The 15,046-nt window shown below is 43.2% G+C and overlaps 1 protein-coding gene across 3 annotated transcripts in view; it reads left to right on the top strand.

The window, feature by feature from the left end:
* Positions 1-15,043, top strand: part of NPTN (neuroplastin) — a 416,039-nt gene extending 400,996 nt beyond the window's left edge. For 2 of the 3 annotated variants that reach the window (XM_050797752.1, XM_050797751.1), the window contains 5 exons: positions 1,072-1,205; positions 4,386-4,659; positions 11,527-11,548; positions 13,104-13,178; positions 14,023-15,043. In XM_050797752.1, coding sequence (XP_050653709.1) covers positions 1,072-1,205; positions 4,386-4,659; positions 11,527-11,548; positions 13,104-13,164 — 491 coding nt within the window. In that variant the 3' untranslated portion in view covers positions 13,165-13,178; positions 14,023-15,043. Of the gene's footprint in view, positions 1-1,071; positions 1,206-4,385; positions 4,660-5,007; positions 9,245-11,526; positions 11,549-13,103; positions 13,179-14,022 lie in introns of those variants that run through there. The other variant, XR_007727413.1, reaches the window with a different exon arrangement.
* Positions 15,044-15,046: the final 3 nt, after the last annotated feature.

Genomic DNA, 15,046 nt, shown 5'->3' with positions numbered 1-15,046 from the left:
TTTATTTCTTCCTAAGTGATCCCTATAAATAGGGAAGAGCAACAGCCTCTAGTATGTCTTGAAAGTCCTTCTATATTGGGTTCAGTCTAAGAATTGTTGCAAATCAGGTGTCCAAGGCAGAGTCTTAAGTTGTTAATAAAAGGTCTTGGGGCCAGGTGCAGATGCAAACACCTGTAATCCCAGCACTGTGGGAGGCCAAGTTGAGAGGATCACTGAGGTCAGGAGTGCAGGACCAGCCTGGGCAATGCAGTAAGGACCTCGTCTGTACAAGAAATTTAAAAATTAACCAGGTGTGGTGGCATGTGCCTGTAGTTCTAGCTACTCGGGAGCTGAAGATCACTTAAGCCCAGGAGCTTGAGGCTACAGTGAGCAGTGATCATGCCACTATGCTCCAGCCTGGATGATAGAATAAGACCCCATCTCAGTCAATCATTCAATAAAAAAAAAAAAAAAATCTCTTGGGAGACTGGTTGAATTTCCTGTTCATTCCTTTCTTCTTCCTTGCGAAGACCAGTTTCTGGATTCCCTCTTTCCTGGGAGAGCCTTGGTCATTGTTATTCATTGAGTAGCTTCTCCAAGCATTCATTGTTTTTACATACCTTGTAATAGGACTTGATTGTAGTTGTTTTATCTCAGAATCTCATTTCCTTAAGGGAATGTGTGATATTTGACAGGATGCGTAATTGTTGTTCATGCAGGTGTTTTAAGAAAAAACTTGGGCTAATAGAAGAGTTAATAGCATTTGTTTGCATTTTTCTTTAAAGGTGGGCTTAATCGAGGGCAGTTGGGCCTGCAACCTTTTCCAGTAGGTTGGAGAATCACCTACATTAGTAGAGCCTCACGTATTAGTAACCCTGGTATCTGCCTGGGCATCTTTAGTGGGTGGGAGTAGAGGATGGGATTGGTCCCTTTACCCTATTCTGACCTGAAGTGCTCTTCATCAAAGCTGAGTATGGCAGTAAGCATAAAGACTGATTACATTACAAGCAGGGCTCTGAGCCAGAAGGTGGGGCCTTTGTATCCTGTTTGGAGTAGGCTTCCATGGTAACTGCGTCTAACGCTTTCTCACAGCCGCTCCTGACATCACTGGCCATAAACGGAGTGAGAACAAGAATGAAGGGCAGGATGCCACGATGTATTGCAAGTCAGTTGGCTACCCCCACCCAGACTGGATATGGCGCAAAAAGGAGAACGGGATGCCCATGGTGAGTAGGAGGCAGGCCCGGGGTCTCTGGTTGCTGGAGTTTTCCCTGCAGAGGTCCAGACATGTGGGTCAGTTACTTTACTAGTTGTATCCTCAGATGTGTGCATGGCGAGGGTCACCCTTTCTAGAGTCATGAACGGTTTACAGCATGAATCAGGAGGTCAATGATAGTCTCTTCCGGCACAAAAATCCCTGTACATGATTTGTTAAAGCTGTCCATCTGGTAAGAGATTAGATTGCTCACTGTATTAGTCCATTCTCACATTGCTATAAATAACTTCCAGAGACTGGGTAATTTATAAAGAAAAAAGGTTTAATTGGCTCACAATTCCACTGGCTTTACAGGAAGCATTGCCGGGGAGGCCTCAGGAAACACAGGAAAGATGATCTTTCCTATCTTAGACAACAGAGTGACATCTGGCCTGCTTTCATTTTTATTGCTTTCAGATTACTGTAACTAAAGGTGAGGCATTGACAGATAATATAGTTAAGATAAAAGAAAGCTAAATCCAAAGAATTAGCCTCCCCCTCAGGCTTCTTTGATCCTTGAAACTTTACCTATTTTTTAGACTACAGTTGCTGTTTATTTCTTCCTAAATGATCCCTATAAGTAGAGAAACTTAGAATCATGGTGGAAGGTGGAGGGGAAGCAAGCAGGTCCTGCGTGACTGGAAAGGAGGAAGAGAGCGAAGGAGGGAGGTGCTATACACTTTTAAACAACCAGGTCTCATAGGGTCTCGTGAGAATTTACTGTCACAGGAACTTGAGCAAGGGGGCTATCCGCCCCCATGAACCTGTCACCTCCCACAAGGCCCCTCCTCCAACACTGGGGATTATAATTCAACATGAAATTTGGGTGGAGACAAAATCCAATCCATATCACTTGCCTTCAGGATAGGACACTGAAAGAACTGAGCCTAATTCTCATCTATTTATCCTGAAGAAAATACTGTTCTTGAAGTGGTCTTAGAGTACCTGCCTTGTTTTTTGGGAAACAAAGTACTGAGGGCAATTACTAGTACATTCCTGCAACACAGAACATACCGATAAGGAATCGGGGCAACCTGAGGAGGTCCAAGGGCAGCCTTGGCAGCCTTAGACGTTGGGAACCTGATGGTATTTGCCCCAGAAAAGATCAAAGAGAACATCTTTTTCGATCAGTGGGATGATTCATGATGGTGTTTGGAGAGTCGGAGCTTTAGACCCTCAACTTTCTCATTATGATTGTTGACCCGTTACCTTTTCTCTCAGAGAAGGTGTCAGCATTCCTCCTATCCTGGGGATCCTTTTTGATTATGTCTTCAGAATCCAAAAGGACCCTAAAGATCATTAATCCAGCTTCTTTGGAAGGGTTCCATAATAGCCAAGATAAATTAGTGGCAAAACCAAGAATTCTATCTAGTTTTTTTTTTAAATTTCAAGTCCATTATTCTTCCCACTTCATGACATCTCGATAATAAAATGTTGAGTTGTAATAATGACTCCAACATCAGCGATGATTTCAGAGACCCGTTAATAAGGGGGAGCAGGGTGAGGACTGGAGAGGTGAAGATGCTGAGTTGAGTCTTTTTTACAAGACACTGAACTTTCTAAGGCACTAGCGAGGAAATGTCCACTTCTCTCTGCTGGTCACTGGGAAGGAGTGCCCTTGAGCTTTTGCCAAAGCAGGTTGGAATTAACTCAGTATGTGTTTTAATCTGAAAGATAAAGATTGAGGCATCACAGACTAGCTGTTTTAAAAGCTACGAGTTCCCCATTTCAGATGTAGCTGCACTCAAATGCTGACAAGATTGTATGCTGTACCTAGAATCATTTCCAGGATAATATTCCCCTTTTTCTCTCCTATTTCTGATTGTGCTTTAGTTGTTGCAGGGTAAAGACACATGAGTCTGTTTTTTCCCTGCCGGGATCTCATGAGCTGAGTGCAGTGAGCCATCCTGCTGAGTCCCGGCCTCTGCCTGTGCACTCTTGCACCTCTGCCTTCGCACCCATGTGAATCCCTGCCTGCACTGTGCCTCCCTATTTGATCAGCTGTCCTCCTCCACAGTCTACTGCAAATGTTAGCTCATCTGTGAAGCTTTCCCTGCCTCTTTCCGACAGTGGCCGCTCACTGTGCCCTACAGCACTCTATACACACTCTGCTGGGGCTTCTTAACACATTCCTGTAATCAGTCATCCCTCTTTGGATGTCTGGTTCCCTTTTGAGGCCAAGCTCCTTATTCATTTTTATTTTTAGGTTTGTCTTCTCTCTATCTCACCTTCTCCCTCCCACCTACCCTTAGTAGGATGTAAAGCATGCAACATATTTTAGTAAATATTTATTCTATTTTATTTGTTTGTTTTGTTTTGTGTTAAGACAGGGTCTTGATCTGTCTACCAGGCTGGAGTGCAGCAACCTCCTAGGCTCAAGCAATCCTCCTGCCTCAGCCTTCTGTGTAGCTGGGACCACAGGTGTACACTACTATGCTCAGCTAATTTTGTTTTTGATTTTTTGTAGAGATGGGGTCTCAGTTTGTTGCCGAGGCCAGTCTTGAACTCCTGGGCTCAAGCGATCCTCCCACCTTAGCTTCCTAAAGTACTGAGGTTATAGGCATGAGCCTCTATGCCCAGTCATAAACATTTGTTGATTGATTGGATAACCTTTCCTCTTAACCCTGTAGTCCTTAAATGAAAGTTATGAATTTCCCCCAGTCTGACTAGGAGTGAGTTCTTAGCATTGTTTGTGGAGGAAGTTTAAGAAAACTTCCTCAGAACTCACCAAGCATGAAGTCGCTGACTCTGAGGTCATCAGAGAGGTCTGAGGTCCCCAGGCATGCCTGACTGTGGGGGTTGCACTCCTCCTCCCGCCATCCTCTTTCTGCTGTGGTTTCTTACCTGGTGTTTGAGGAAGCATTTACTAGGTTGTTGGACTTTTCTGAGTCTCCAGGCAATAGGACCTGCACTCATTTCGTGGAAGTTGGGGAAGTCCGAGGACCGATGGTAAGGGAGGCTCGCCTGGCTCTGTCAGAAGTGTATTGATTTGTTGTTGTTGATACTGAAGGGAAATCATTAATGAAATGCCCGTAGACACTGCTTCCTCGTTCTGGCTGGTGCCTGAAAAGAACGGAGAGCAGTGTCACTCTCTCTTGAACATGAGCTCAATTACTCACTCTCACCTTTGTGTATTATCACTTCTTTGCAGGACATTGTCAACACCTCTGGCCGCTTCTTCATCATCAACAAGGAAAATTACACTGAGTTGAACATTGTGAACCTGCAGATCACGGAAGACCCTGGCGAGTATGAATGTAACGCCACCAACGCCATTGGCTCCGCCTCTGTTGTCACTGTCCTCAGGGTGCGGAGCCACCTGGCCCCACTCTGGCCTTTCTTGGGAATTCTGGCTGAAATTATCATCCTTGTGGTGATCATTGTTGTGTATGAGAAGAGGAAGAGGCCAGATGAGGTTCCTGACGGTAAGGGCATCCCTACAAAATAGCTGTACTGTTGGGGTTGGTTCCTTCGGGTGGTTTCCAAGTACCCAAAGAGGACTATAGGGATGTTGGGATTCAATCCCTAAAGGAAAGAAGGAAAATTCTTATACCAGTTCCTAACCTACCCCCTACCCGTAAGATTTTTTTTTCTTTCTTTCTTTCTTTTTTTTTTTTTTTTTTTTTTTTTGCATTAGCCATCTAGAGCTGTCCTTAGCTCTCTCCCTCTGTTTGGGTGTTTTCCAAACCCTAGTCCCATCTGCCTTTCAGGCCCCATGCGGTGAATGGGCAGCTGTCAGTCTCTTTGTTCAGCTCTGTCCTCCTTCAATACAGATCATCAGGCAGATTGAGCTTGAGGAGAATCCAAGTCAAGCCTAGAAGCCACCCCAAGATCGCAGGCCACCTGGCCTTTCAGGCAGATTTAAGGTACCTAACTGGTTGTCACATGGTTGCCTGGTGTAGCCCCTGTAGGTAACTGCCCCAGCCCAGTCAGACTGTTCTCAGAAAAGCCATTGGAACGAGCCAGCGTTTGGTTCCTTGGTTGGTCCCTTTGATGGGTTTCCAAGGCTCTCTACTGGGTGGCTTTCCATCTGTGTCTCACAGACAAAGGAGAGTCTGATGTATCCACCCATCTAGTGTAAGACAGAGATAGCGAAGGCAGAACAAATGGAGTCCATGCCCCGAGGCTGTGCCCTCAAGCTGACCTAGGGTCAGGGAAGGGAGGAGATGGTAGCAGCAGAACCACAGCACACCATTAAGCACTGGAAAGAGCAAGAGCTGAAATCGGTGGTTATTGGATATGCCTAGAGTCAGAAAAGCCTTGGGAAATTTTTGGTGATCGATTTTTTGGTCTCTCACCCTGGGAAGGGGGAAGCTGCTGATGGAGACTTCTATCTGCAGTACTTCAGGTTCCCAGCTGGCTCCCCATCCCCACCCTATAACATGACCAGCATAAAGAAATTAATTGGCCAACTGTTACCACTAATAGTCTGTCCCTGGCTAGACTAGACAGATGGGTGTGCCCCTGGGCTCAGTGGCAGCCAACCTGGGGTAATGGTGGGGTTGCCAGCTGTAGTCCAGCTGTTCTGGGGCCTGTGTTTGTGCACCTGTGGTGCTGTATCCTGCTCCACAGAGCTGGCTGTCCAGGGGAGAATACAAAGTGACATCTGGTGCCCCCTCAGAAAGAGTGTGGCCCCAGAGGCATGCCATTGGCTTTAGACTCTCTGGGAGGACATGTTTGAGAGCAACAGCCCCTTCCCCATCTTTTTCTTTCTTCTCAGCAGTTCTAAATCTCTCTGCCTGCAGTAAGTAGAGTGAGTGGCTGGTGAGGAGGTTTGTTGATGACACTGACAGTATCTGGTGACTCCCTCCAGGTGTGCACTCAGCAGTGAGCTGGGCAGAGGCATGGGAGGGACGTTGGCTGGGAGCAGATGGCCTCTGTAAATGAGTCTCTAGTTTCCTGCAACCTGGGAGTGTCCCCGGGAGCTTTACTTTCCTACTTTATGAAGTGAACCTGCTTTCTTTGGGATTTCATGTACTCCTAATGCTTTTTTCCTCCAGATAGTTCTCTTTTCTGCTACATATTAGGACTCCCAAGGCAAGAGTGCACCTTTGTTTAGATCTGGGAGTAAAGGGAAAGAGCTGTCTGTCTCTCGTGTGTTTTCAGCTTGGCTCTGTGGGATCAGTTATGCCTCATTCCTGAAAAGGGCCTTTTTATCCCCCCAGAATGCTTTTCCTTTGCCAATACCACCTTCCTCAGCCTGCCCTTTGGAAAGGTTGAGAAGCTTAAAAAGTCAGGTAACAGAAGGCATAGATGGGCTTCAGAACCTGATTTGTAAATGTTAAGGCAAGGCTGGCTGCCACTGGTGAGAGTGACGCAGCAGCCTATAAGAAGTCACTGCGCGTATGAGGTTGCGATCACAGTGCATGTGGCAGGTTAGATTTGAGAAATGGTTAGGATTGTTCTGTTGGACAAGTGCAGACACCTGCCCAGGGAAGCAGCTCTCTTTTTTTAAGAGTTCCTTGGTTATTGAATTCAAATGGGGGACCAGTTTGTTATAGGAGACATCTGTGACCAGCAAATCTGAACAGCTTCCTGGAAATACCTCTTTTAAACTAAGTTATTATAGACAGTGAACGAATCCTACCCGTAAAAGAGATGACGGCAGGGTAAGTGCAAAGTAAAACCTCCTTGCTCTAGTCTCTTGGGAGAATATTGTAACGAAAGCAGCATTTACTTCGTTGTTGCATTGGGGTGAAAAATCTGAGATGCTGGAATAATCGCAATGTTTGCCTTCTCTCCTTCCCTTCCTGCCAGCCAGTGAGGGCCAGGCTCCACTCTCCATCTTCACACCCTGCCCTTGCTCCAGCATTTCCATTCTGTTTTTCTCCTCTGTCTTTCTCTCTTTCTCTCAAATTCCTCCCTGCTTCCACCCCTGCCCGCTTTTCTTCTCCTTTCCTGGAAGTAATCATTAAACAAAAGAAAAAGTTGAATGTTCTTTGGTGAGTTTTCCTTCTTCTCTGCCTTTTCCTTCTTTAGCCAGTTCTCCTCAACCCCTGTGCACTCCATAGGAAGAACAAACTTACCTGTCTGCTTTCTTCCCATGCGCTCCTCCCCAAATTTTCATTTAGATATATACATACACTCCTTTTTGGAATAAATGAAGAGGTACGTTATATTTGACACAAACTTGGGAGTGTTAGAGGTGATTAAGTGTTTACCTATCAGATAACCATCTGTGGCTCTGTGTTGGATTTTTTATACCATTAGGAAAATGGGGATTTTTTATAGGCCTGGCATACTTCTTCTTTGCCAACTAGCACTTTATTATCAAGATACACCCATGGCTCATTTCAGACTCACTGAACTTTTTTTATGTGAACGCAGAGTCTTCATATTTTGAGCAGTCTGTGAGTTCTTGGTAACTCATCCCCTTACTACAAAAGCACTAAGTGAACGATACAAAAGTATAAAAGCACAAATTTCAACTTATATAGTTTAGTTTATGTTTCACTAGAAAATCAAATATTACTTTAGATTCCTCACATTGAAAATGCTTAGGATTGAGGTTTAGCTGCTTCCTTTAAAAAAAAAAAAAAAAAAAGAAAAGAAAGCCCATGTCTTTTTTCTTGATCTACTGGAGTATTCTCAGGCCATTTCCTACATGAAAGTTCCCACCTGCGTCCCTTTAGTCCCTTGTATGGTCTCTTTGAGGATCAGTGCCCACTACGTTGTCTTCTAGGTGGATTAATCTACAGATCACCTTTACCTTCAGTATTTTCAGGAACAGGTGAATCATGGAGTCAAATAAGAGCTTTTTTTTGTTCACTTTACTCACCACTTGATTGAATTCCCTGAAAATGTTAAATGATAATTCTCTAAAAAGATCAGGTCAAGCTATCAGCCTCTAGCCTTCCATCCATGTCACAGCTGGGCACCTGCTTGGGTGCGCCTTCTGTGTTGGTGTCCTGCCGACTGCACTCCAGGAGCAGTCAGCATGTGCTCTCAAGCCTCCCCTCCCCAGGCCCTGGAGGAATGAATGGGGGAGTGAACCCACTTAGTTGTTGAGGGCTTCAGTTCTTCTGGATATTTTAGTGACCTCACAGACAGCATATTAAAACAGGAGCTGATTTAAGAAAAGTGCTGGCACCAAAAAAGAACTTTCGGTTTTTACATTGGGATAATTGTTATAAGCAAGTCAAAGGGACTCTCTTCAAGTTACTGATGGAGAAGATATTTGAGGCTTTTTGGGGGGCCATTTTTAGTGGCTCTGATATATCCAAGCTCTTTTAGACACTTTAGAATGAAGAGCTGTTCTAATGTTCCAAAATCTATTAGTTGGTCAAAACATTTGGTAGCATATGAAGCTTTATACAGGCTAGGGATATTGGAAAAGAAATGCGACTTTTAAAATGACACCTAAAACATGCATTCAGTGTCTAGTCTGTTATCTAGGGGCCATCTGTCAGTAACAAGTTACCTTATGGAGAAAATGCAATAGAACCAAACAAGGAAGGAAATAGGAAGTAACTCTTAGTCTCTCTTGGGTTTAATGCTAACCTGCTAAGGTCAGGCAAAATTTAAGTGAATTTAGAAACCATAAAACCTTCTAGTGAGATGAATGCAGTGACAAAGGACCTTTGACCAGAGAGTCAGCTCTTCATTATTCGGACTTTAAAGCCATCTTTTTGGAGGTGATACTGTATTAGGCAGTCTGGTATTTACTAGACCTTGCAGAGCACCCCTTCTAGATGAGGCGGATATAGGGGGAGCGAGGGCTGTGGTCCATTCAGTTGGGAAGATGGAACACACAGATAAATCAGTGTGTGCTACAGCTCCACCGGGAACTTCACTCTCATAAGGTGGATTCCAGAAGCATCTTGTTTCCATTCTCCCCCAAGTCCTCTTCCTCTCATCCAGCCAGTGGCTGTAATACTGAGGTGGAGAGAACAGTCATTGTTTAAGCTGGCTATCTTTTGGCCTGAGGGTTTGGGGTATGTTGATATTTGTCGGTTACTATGACTTCTTTTTTTTCCCCCCTCAATTGCATCAAACCCTTAAAACATGGTGGTAAGTGAGCGATATGCATGCTTTTGGAGTTTGTTTAATCTCCGCTTCAGTCTATACGATGCACAGTTCATAATGTTAACACTTTTCTTCAAGTTTACTTCATTCACTTTCACAACTAATTTGGATTTCAGTTTGCTGTTTAATCCTCATTTACTTTGATTTTTGTATCTTTTTCTGTAATTCTGTTCTTTCCCTCTCCCCTGACTTCCCTGTTAGGGGTCAAGTCGTTTTTTTGTCTGACCTGTAGGGGAGAGTGGTGCTGCAGATAGTGATTCAGTCCAGGAGAGTGGGGAGACATGAGGCTCTTTTGTTTGTCAGTGTGAAAGTGGATTTGGGGAGACAGATGAAGGGGGCTCCTGGGATTTTGCCCCCTTGTGAATCTCAGCTGCTCCCACTTGCAGGCATGGCAGCTACGCCGGAGGCACTGTCGCTAAAACACCTCCATGCAACCCTTTGCATGTTACCAGCTTGTTGGGCTGGAAAGTGACATTACTAATCAGACACCAGGGAATACCCACACTCCAAAAGGAAAAACAGCCCGTGGTGTGAGGTGCTTGGGTTGGTGCCTACAGTGTCATGCTTTGAAAAGATTAGCCTGGCTATTGCGATTCTCCCTCCCCTGCTTTTTATTTTAAATTTGGGAGTAGATTGGTGTATTCTTGATTCGGCTATCTTGCATTAGAATTTTGTATTTTCGAGTGCACAGCCAGAGCACTAAAAATATTCCAAGTTTGCTCCTGTGTCTTTTCATTTAAATCCCCAAAGTGCTTAGTTCCTAGCATGTAGCTGAGCTGACTTGGCCGGGATGCTGAGCATTAGGATGTTGTGAGGGGAGAATTTAGGCTGGGCTTGTGTGTCTTAGTACCTGGTATGTCTTTGTATCTCTCCACTGCATACACAGCACACAGATGTCTTGGGTGTCCTTAAGTCTTAGTTTGTTCTCTGTACCTGTTTGATAGTGTATACCGTTGTTAGTAGTGGACTCCTGTGGACACTAGTGTGTCGCTAGCCTATTGTTTTGGCTGATGAGTCATTGGTTTGTGGTTAGTTCTTTTTTTTGAAATCCTTTTTTGCTCCAGTCACTGTGTGTGCTGGCGGTGGCTTTGCCTCTCCGTTGCCTCGAAGGAACAGGTGGAGCAATGTCTCCCTCTGACAGACATTACTCCCGACGTGTGCTCCTGCAGATGCCTACACTGAGACTGTAATCTCCATAACTGCTTCATGTGCACCAAGCCCCCTTGTGGAATCCTGCTGAGAGTTTTTCTAGAAGCCTTCAGTGAAATCAAACTGTTCTGAATCATTTAGTCTACCTGACTTTTGTGTAATAAAAACAAACTAAGAGCACTTACTTGTTCCCTTCCCCTTGTGGGCCTTTTTAAAACATTCTGTCTCTGAATGTGTATCTCTGCTTAAAGGGGATCAAGTTGCACTTAGTTGAAACACGAAAGACATATAAATCAGAACCATAAAGTATCAATTTAAGAAGGCTTAAACTCATATAATGTCAGCTTTTTGATTTTAAAAAAGTTATCTCATGGCTCCCCTGGGTTTGGCTTCTGGTTTTGGCCAGGGCAAAAGAGTGAGCCTGTCTTTCTGAAGTCTTTTCTAGAGGGATGTCACCACTGTTCAGCTCTCCTTGGTGTGTCACAGAACATCCTCTGGTATACATACACTTGTTGCTGGCATAGCCCAGCATGGCTGACCCAATTTAGGTTGAACTATTGTGGTTGCCTCTTCTCAATCTCATTCTCCAGACTAAAGACTCTTCTAAAGATTACAAAACAGCAAGAAAAACAGAGTGCCCTTTGGGGAAGTGAGGATGTGTGGCTAAATGTACAGATTGTACACATCCATTCACATTGCAGGATTGAGCCAAAACTGCATGCATTCACCACAAGAAAACAAACAGCAGGATTTTACAACTGAAATGTTGGTTTGTCTTCTCATCTATTTAAGAGTGAACCACTGGAACTTGGGGACAAGATGAGTATAACAATGTTGCAGCCTATCTGTCCGCTACAGTTGCAGTTTTTCATGACAAGCATTCAAAGTGTTAACTAAAACCATTGAAACAACATACCTGCCATTTAAACTTGAATCTAGAAATAATAACTCCATGAGTGTTTTGCACCTCCAGATGGAATGGCCTTTAATAAATGCTGTGAGTAGCCATGATTGCCACTTGCAGTTTGCTATTCTATTAATCCTTATGCAGAATCTAACAGTTTTCTTCTTTCTTCTCTTATCTCTCATGGATTTTTAAAAAACTGAACACCATGTAGATGATGAACCAGCTGGACCAATGTAAGTACTTTATTGGACATTGATTGAACAGTATCTGATTGAATTATGTTGTGTTTGCACTTTAATCAAATGGAGTAGCTAAGATTGGAGGGGAAGACAGTGAGTGGAAATGAAGGTTGCAGTGTTGCAGATTTCTTAGCTTGACACAGATCTGACTAAAAACAACTTGATTCTCAGGATAGGCTATGCTGTCTTGTTTTCAGTGGCCATACAAAGTGGAATACCACGCAAAAAACTTTTTTTCAAATTTTGCATATTCGATATGCTTAAAATGTGGGGGAAATGGCCAGTATATCTGAGGCTTCCTGTTTTGTCAATGTTAAAACATTTCTGATCCCAGGCATTTCAGATGAGGAATACTCAACCTGTAGCTACTTAAGGAATGTTTTTTAATGCACTCATACTGTGCCACAAAATTTCTCACTACACCAGGGATGACAGTAAAAGAATCCCTGTATTTCCATGTGTTACACTTTCAAAGGTTGTTATTGACCAAGTTTAACTCATGTAATGCAATTTGAGGCTGGACTGTAGCCTGGGTAAACAGTCTAGCCCCATTAACAATTGCTGGTATCCAAGAGAGGGTACTGCAGGTATGGAATCAATCTAAGCTGGGCAGAATCTCCTAGAGTTGGACTAAAGAGTGAGAAGCAGACAAACAGCACCCAAATTTGTTAAGTACCAGAGGGCCCAGCACTGCCAGGTTATGATTACCTTTTTTTTTTTTTTTTTTGAGACAGAGTCTTGCTCTGTCACCCAGGCTGGAGTGCAGTGGCGCAATCTCGGCTCACTGCAAGCTCCGCCTCCCGGGTTCACGCCATTCTCCTGCCTCCGCCTCCCGAGTAGCTGGGACTACAGGCGCCCATCACCACTGCCGGCCAATCTTTTGTATTTTTAGGAGAGACGGGGTTTCACCGTGTTAGCCTGGATGGTCTCGATCTCCTGACCTCATGATCCACCCGCCTCGGCCTCCCAAAGTGCTGGGACTACAGGCGTGAGCCACCACGCCTGGCCATGATTACCTTTTATCAGTTGAGAAGGGATAGTGGTGTTGTGTTCAGTGGAGAAAAGTTTTACATATTCTCACCTGTATAGCAATTATAGTTCAGAAATCAAAGGGAAAGTACTTGTCTGCCTTGGGGGTCAAAAGGAGGATAAAATGAGGTATATCCAGGTTGAGTCTACCTACTGCCAAAATCCATAATCTGAAATGCTTCAAAATCCGAAGTTTTTTTGTGTGCTCACTTGATGCTCAAAGGAAATGCTCATTGGAGCATTTTGAATTTTGGGTTTTCAGATTAGGGATGCTGAACTGGTAAGTATAATGCAAATATTCCAAAATCTAAAAAATTCAAAATCTGAAACATTTATGATCCCAAGCATTTCAGAGGAGGGATACTTCACCTGTAGCTACTTAATGTTTTTTTAATGCACTCATATTGTGCCACAAAATTTCTTACAACACCAGGGATGGCAGTAAGTGAATTTCCATGTGTTACACTTTCAAAAGTTATTGACTGAGTTTAACTCATGTAATGCAATTTTTCCTCCAAAGGAAAACCAACTCTACCAACAATCACAAAGATAAAAACCTGCGCCAGAGAAACACAAATTAAGTACTGCTTACAATGTAAGTATGGCCTTCTTTAGCAGTTTTTAAAATTATATTCAAATGAATGTACTTCTATTGACCTTTTTACAACTTCTTCAGTAATTGGTGTTATGTTGTAAAATCTTTTAATTCATTTCAGAGCAGCTGATAATGATGAAGCCAGTTCTGTCCGCCCAGTTTAGGGACTGGAAAGGAACATTTTTCAGCTGCGTTTTTTGCTGTTGTTTGGATTTTTTAACATGGAGTCTCACTCTATTGCCCAGGCTGCAGTGCAGTGGCGTGATCTTGGCTCACTGCAACCTCCACCTCCCGGGTTCAAGCAATTCTCCTGCCCCAGCCTCCTAAGTAGCTGGGATTCCAGGTGCCCACCACCACGCCCAGCTAAATTTTGTATTTTTAGTAGAGACAGGGTTTCATCATGTTGGCCAGGGTGGTCTCGAACTCCTGACCTCAAGTGATCCGTCTGCCTCAGCCTCCCAGAAGTGCTGGGATTACAGGCGTAAGCCACTGCGCTCTGCCATCAGGTGCATTGTCACGTTTATATAAATGCCATTTCAGAAGACGTGTTTTAAAATAAATACTTTTCCACATTATATCTTTACAAAGAGGTGAAATTGTCACCTTCTTAGGTGGATTATTCCCAGAGGCCTGCTAGTCTTACCTCACATATGGGGGCAAGACAAGAATGGTGGCCAGGCAGCAGCAGGGCCAGAATGTCATCTTGTTAGGCACATGGAGATCAGAATTTCACACCACATCCTTGAGTATGCTGTTTGAACCAAAGCTTTGTGTGGCACACGGTGTAGTTGTGAGTGACAGTGCACATTCCCTTTATAATTTCCAAATACATATTTCTTTACAGATCTTTAGGTTCCTGAAACTGGTGGCAACATGACCTGCTAAATTTTCTGCTTGGACCTCTTTGGTTCTCTCCCCTTTCAAGTGAGCAGCACCACAATGACTGTCTAAAGCATGCCTTATTTAGCCTCTCCTGTAAGGGTGATCTAGCCAGGTACATTTTAAACAATGCTTCAGTGTAGAAGGTGTAAACTATTTTGGGCTTGATGTGCTGTGAATGTTGCTTTTTTTCCTTTGTTAAAATATTTAAATAGAAGTGAAAAGGTCCTCTGAGGATCAGATCATGCATGCGCCATTTTTTACTTAATGCAGCTGTTAAATTGGCAAAGCTCTAAAATGCACTGCTGCCATCTAGTGATACATTTTTGTAAAGTACAGCAAAACCTACAGATATATACAGTATATAAATATATATATATATATTTATATTTTTGGGGGTGGGAGAAATCCAAAATAAAGTAAATGCTTGTTTCATTTTTAAGCTGCTGAAATTCATTCCTTATTGTATGTTGTCATGAGGAAATTGTGCAGTTCTGGTACATAAAGATGAGTAATATAAACTGAAATCTATAATTTTAAGGGCTTAACCTGTGACTTTAATAAGCTGGAACAGTCCACTGAATGGGTATAATGAATTGCAGTATATACGTATGATTGCTTTTTAAGTGATTATCTTTTCTTTTGTTAAGTCATGTAAATTCATAAATCCTTTTGCACTGATGTGTTGAACCTTATTCTTGTACATTCAATCAAGGCAAACTTTTATAATTTTTCTTTTGTTTCCAATGACCTTGAAATGTTATAGCATGGTGATATTCTATGCAACTATAGTTATACTTTTTGGTTTGACACTGTATTTTTTCACATTGATTTACTGGTTGATGATAGATTTTATAACCTAACAGGGTTCTCATGCGGTGCGTAACTGTAGATGCATGTACTTGTGTTTTGTGTAATTATTGAAGTGCAATGATGTATAAAAGTGGATTCACCTGTTTTTAAAAATAAAACATTGATAAAAGGTGTTT

Source organism: Macaca thibetana, chromosome 7, assembly GCF_024542745.1.
Source record: "Macaca thibetana thibetana isolate TM-01 chromosome 7, ASM2454274v1, whole genome shotgun sequence".
In the NCBI taxonomy this organism is placed as follows: Eukaryota; Metazoa; Chordata; class Mammalia; order Primates; family Cercopithecidae; genus Macaca; species Macaca thibetana.
Note: the sequence above shows the minus strand (reverse complement) of the source record. Positions and strands in the feature narration are given on the sequence as shown.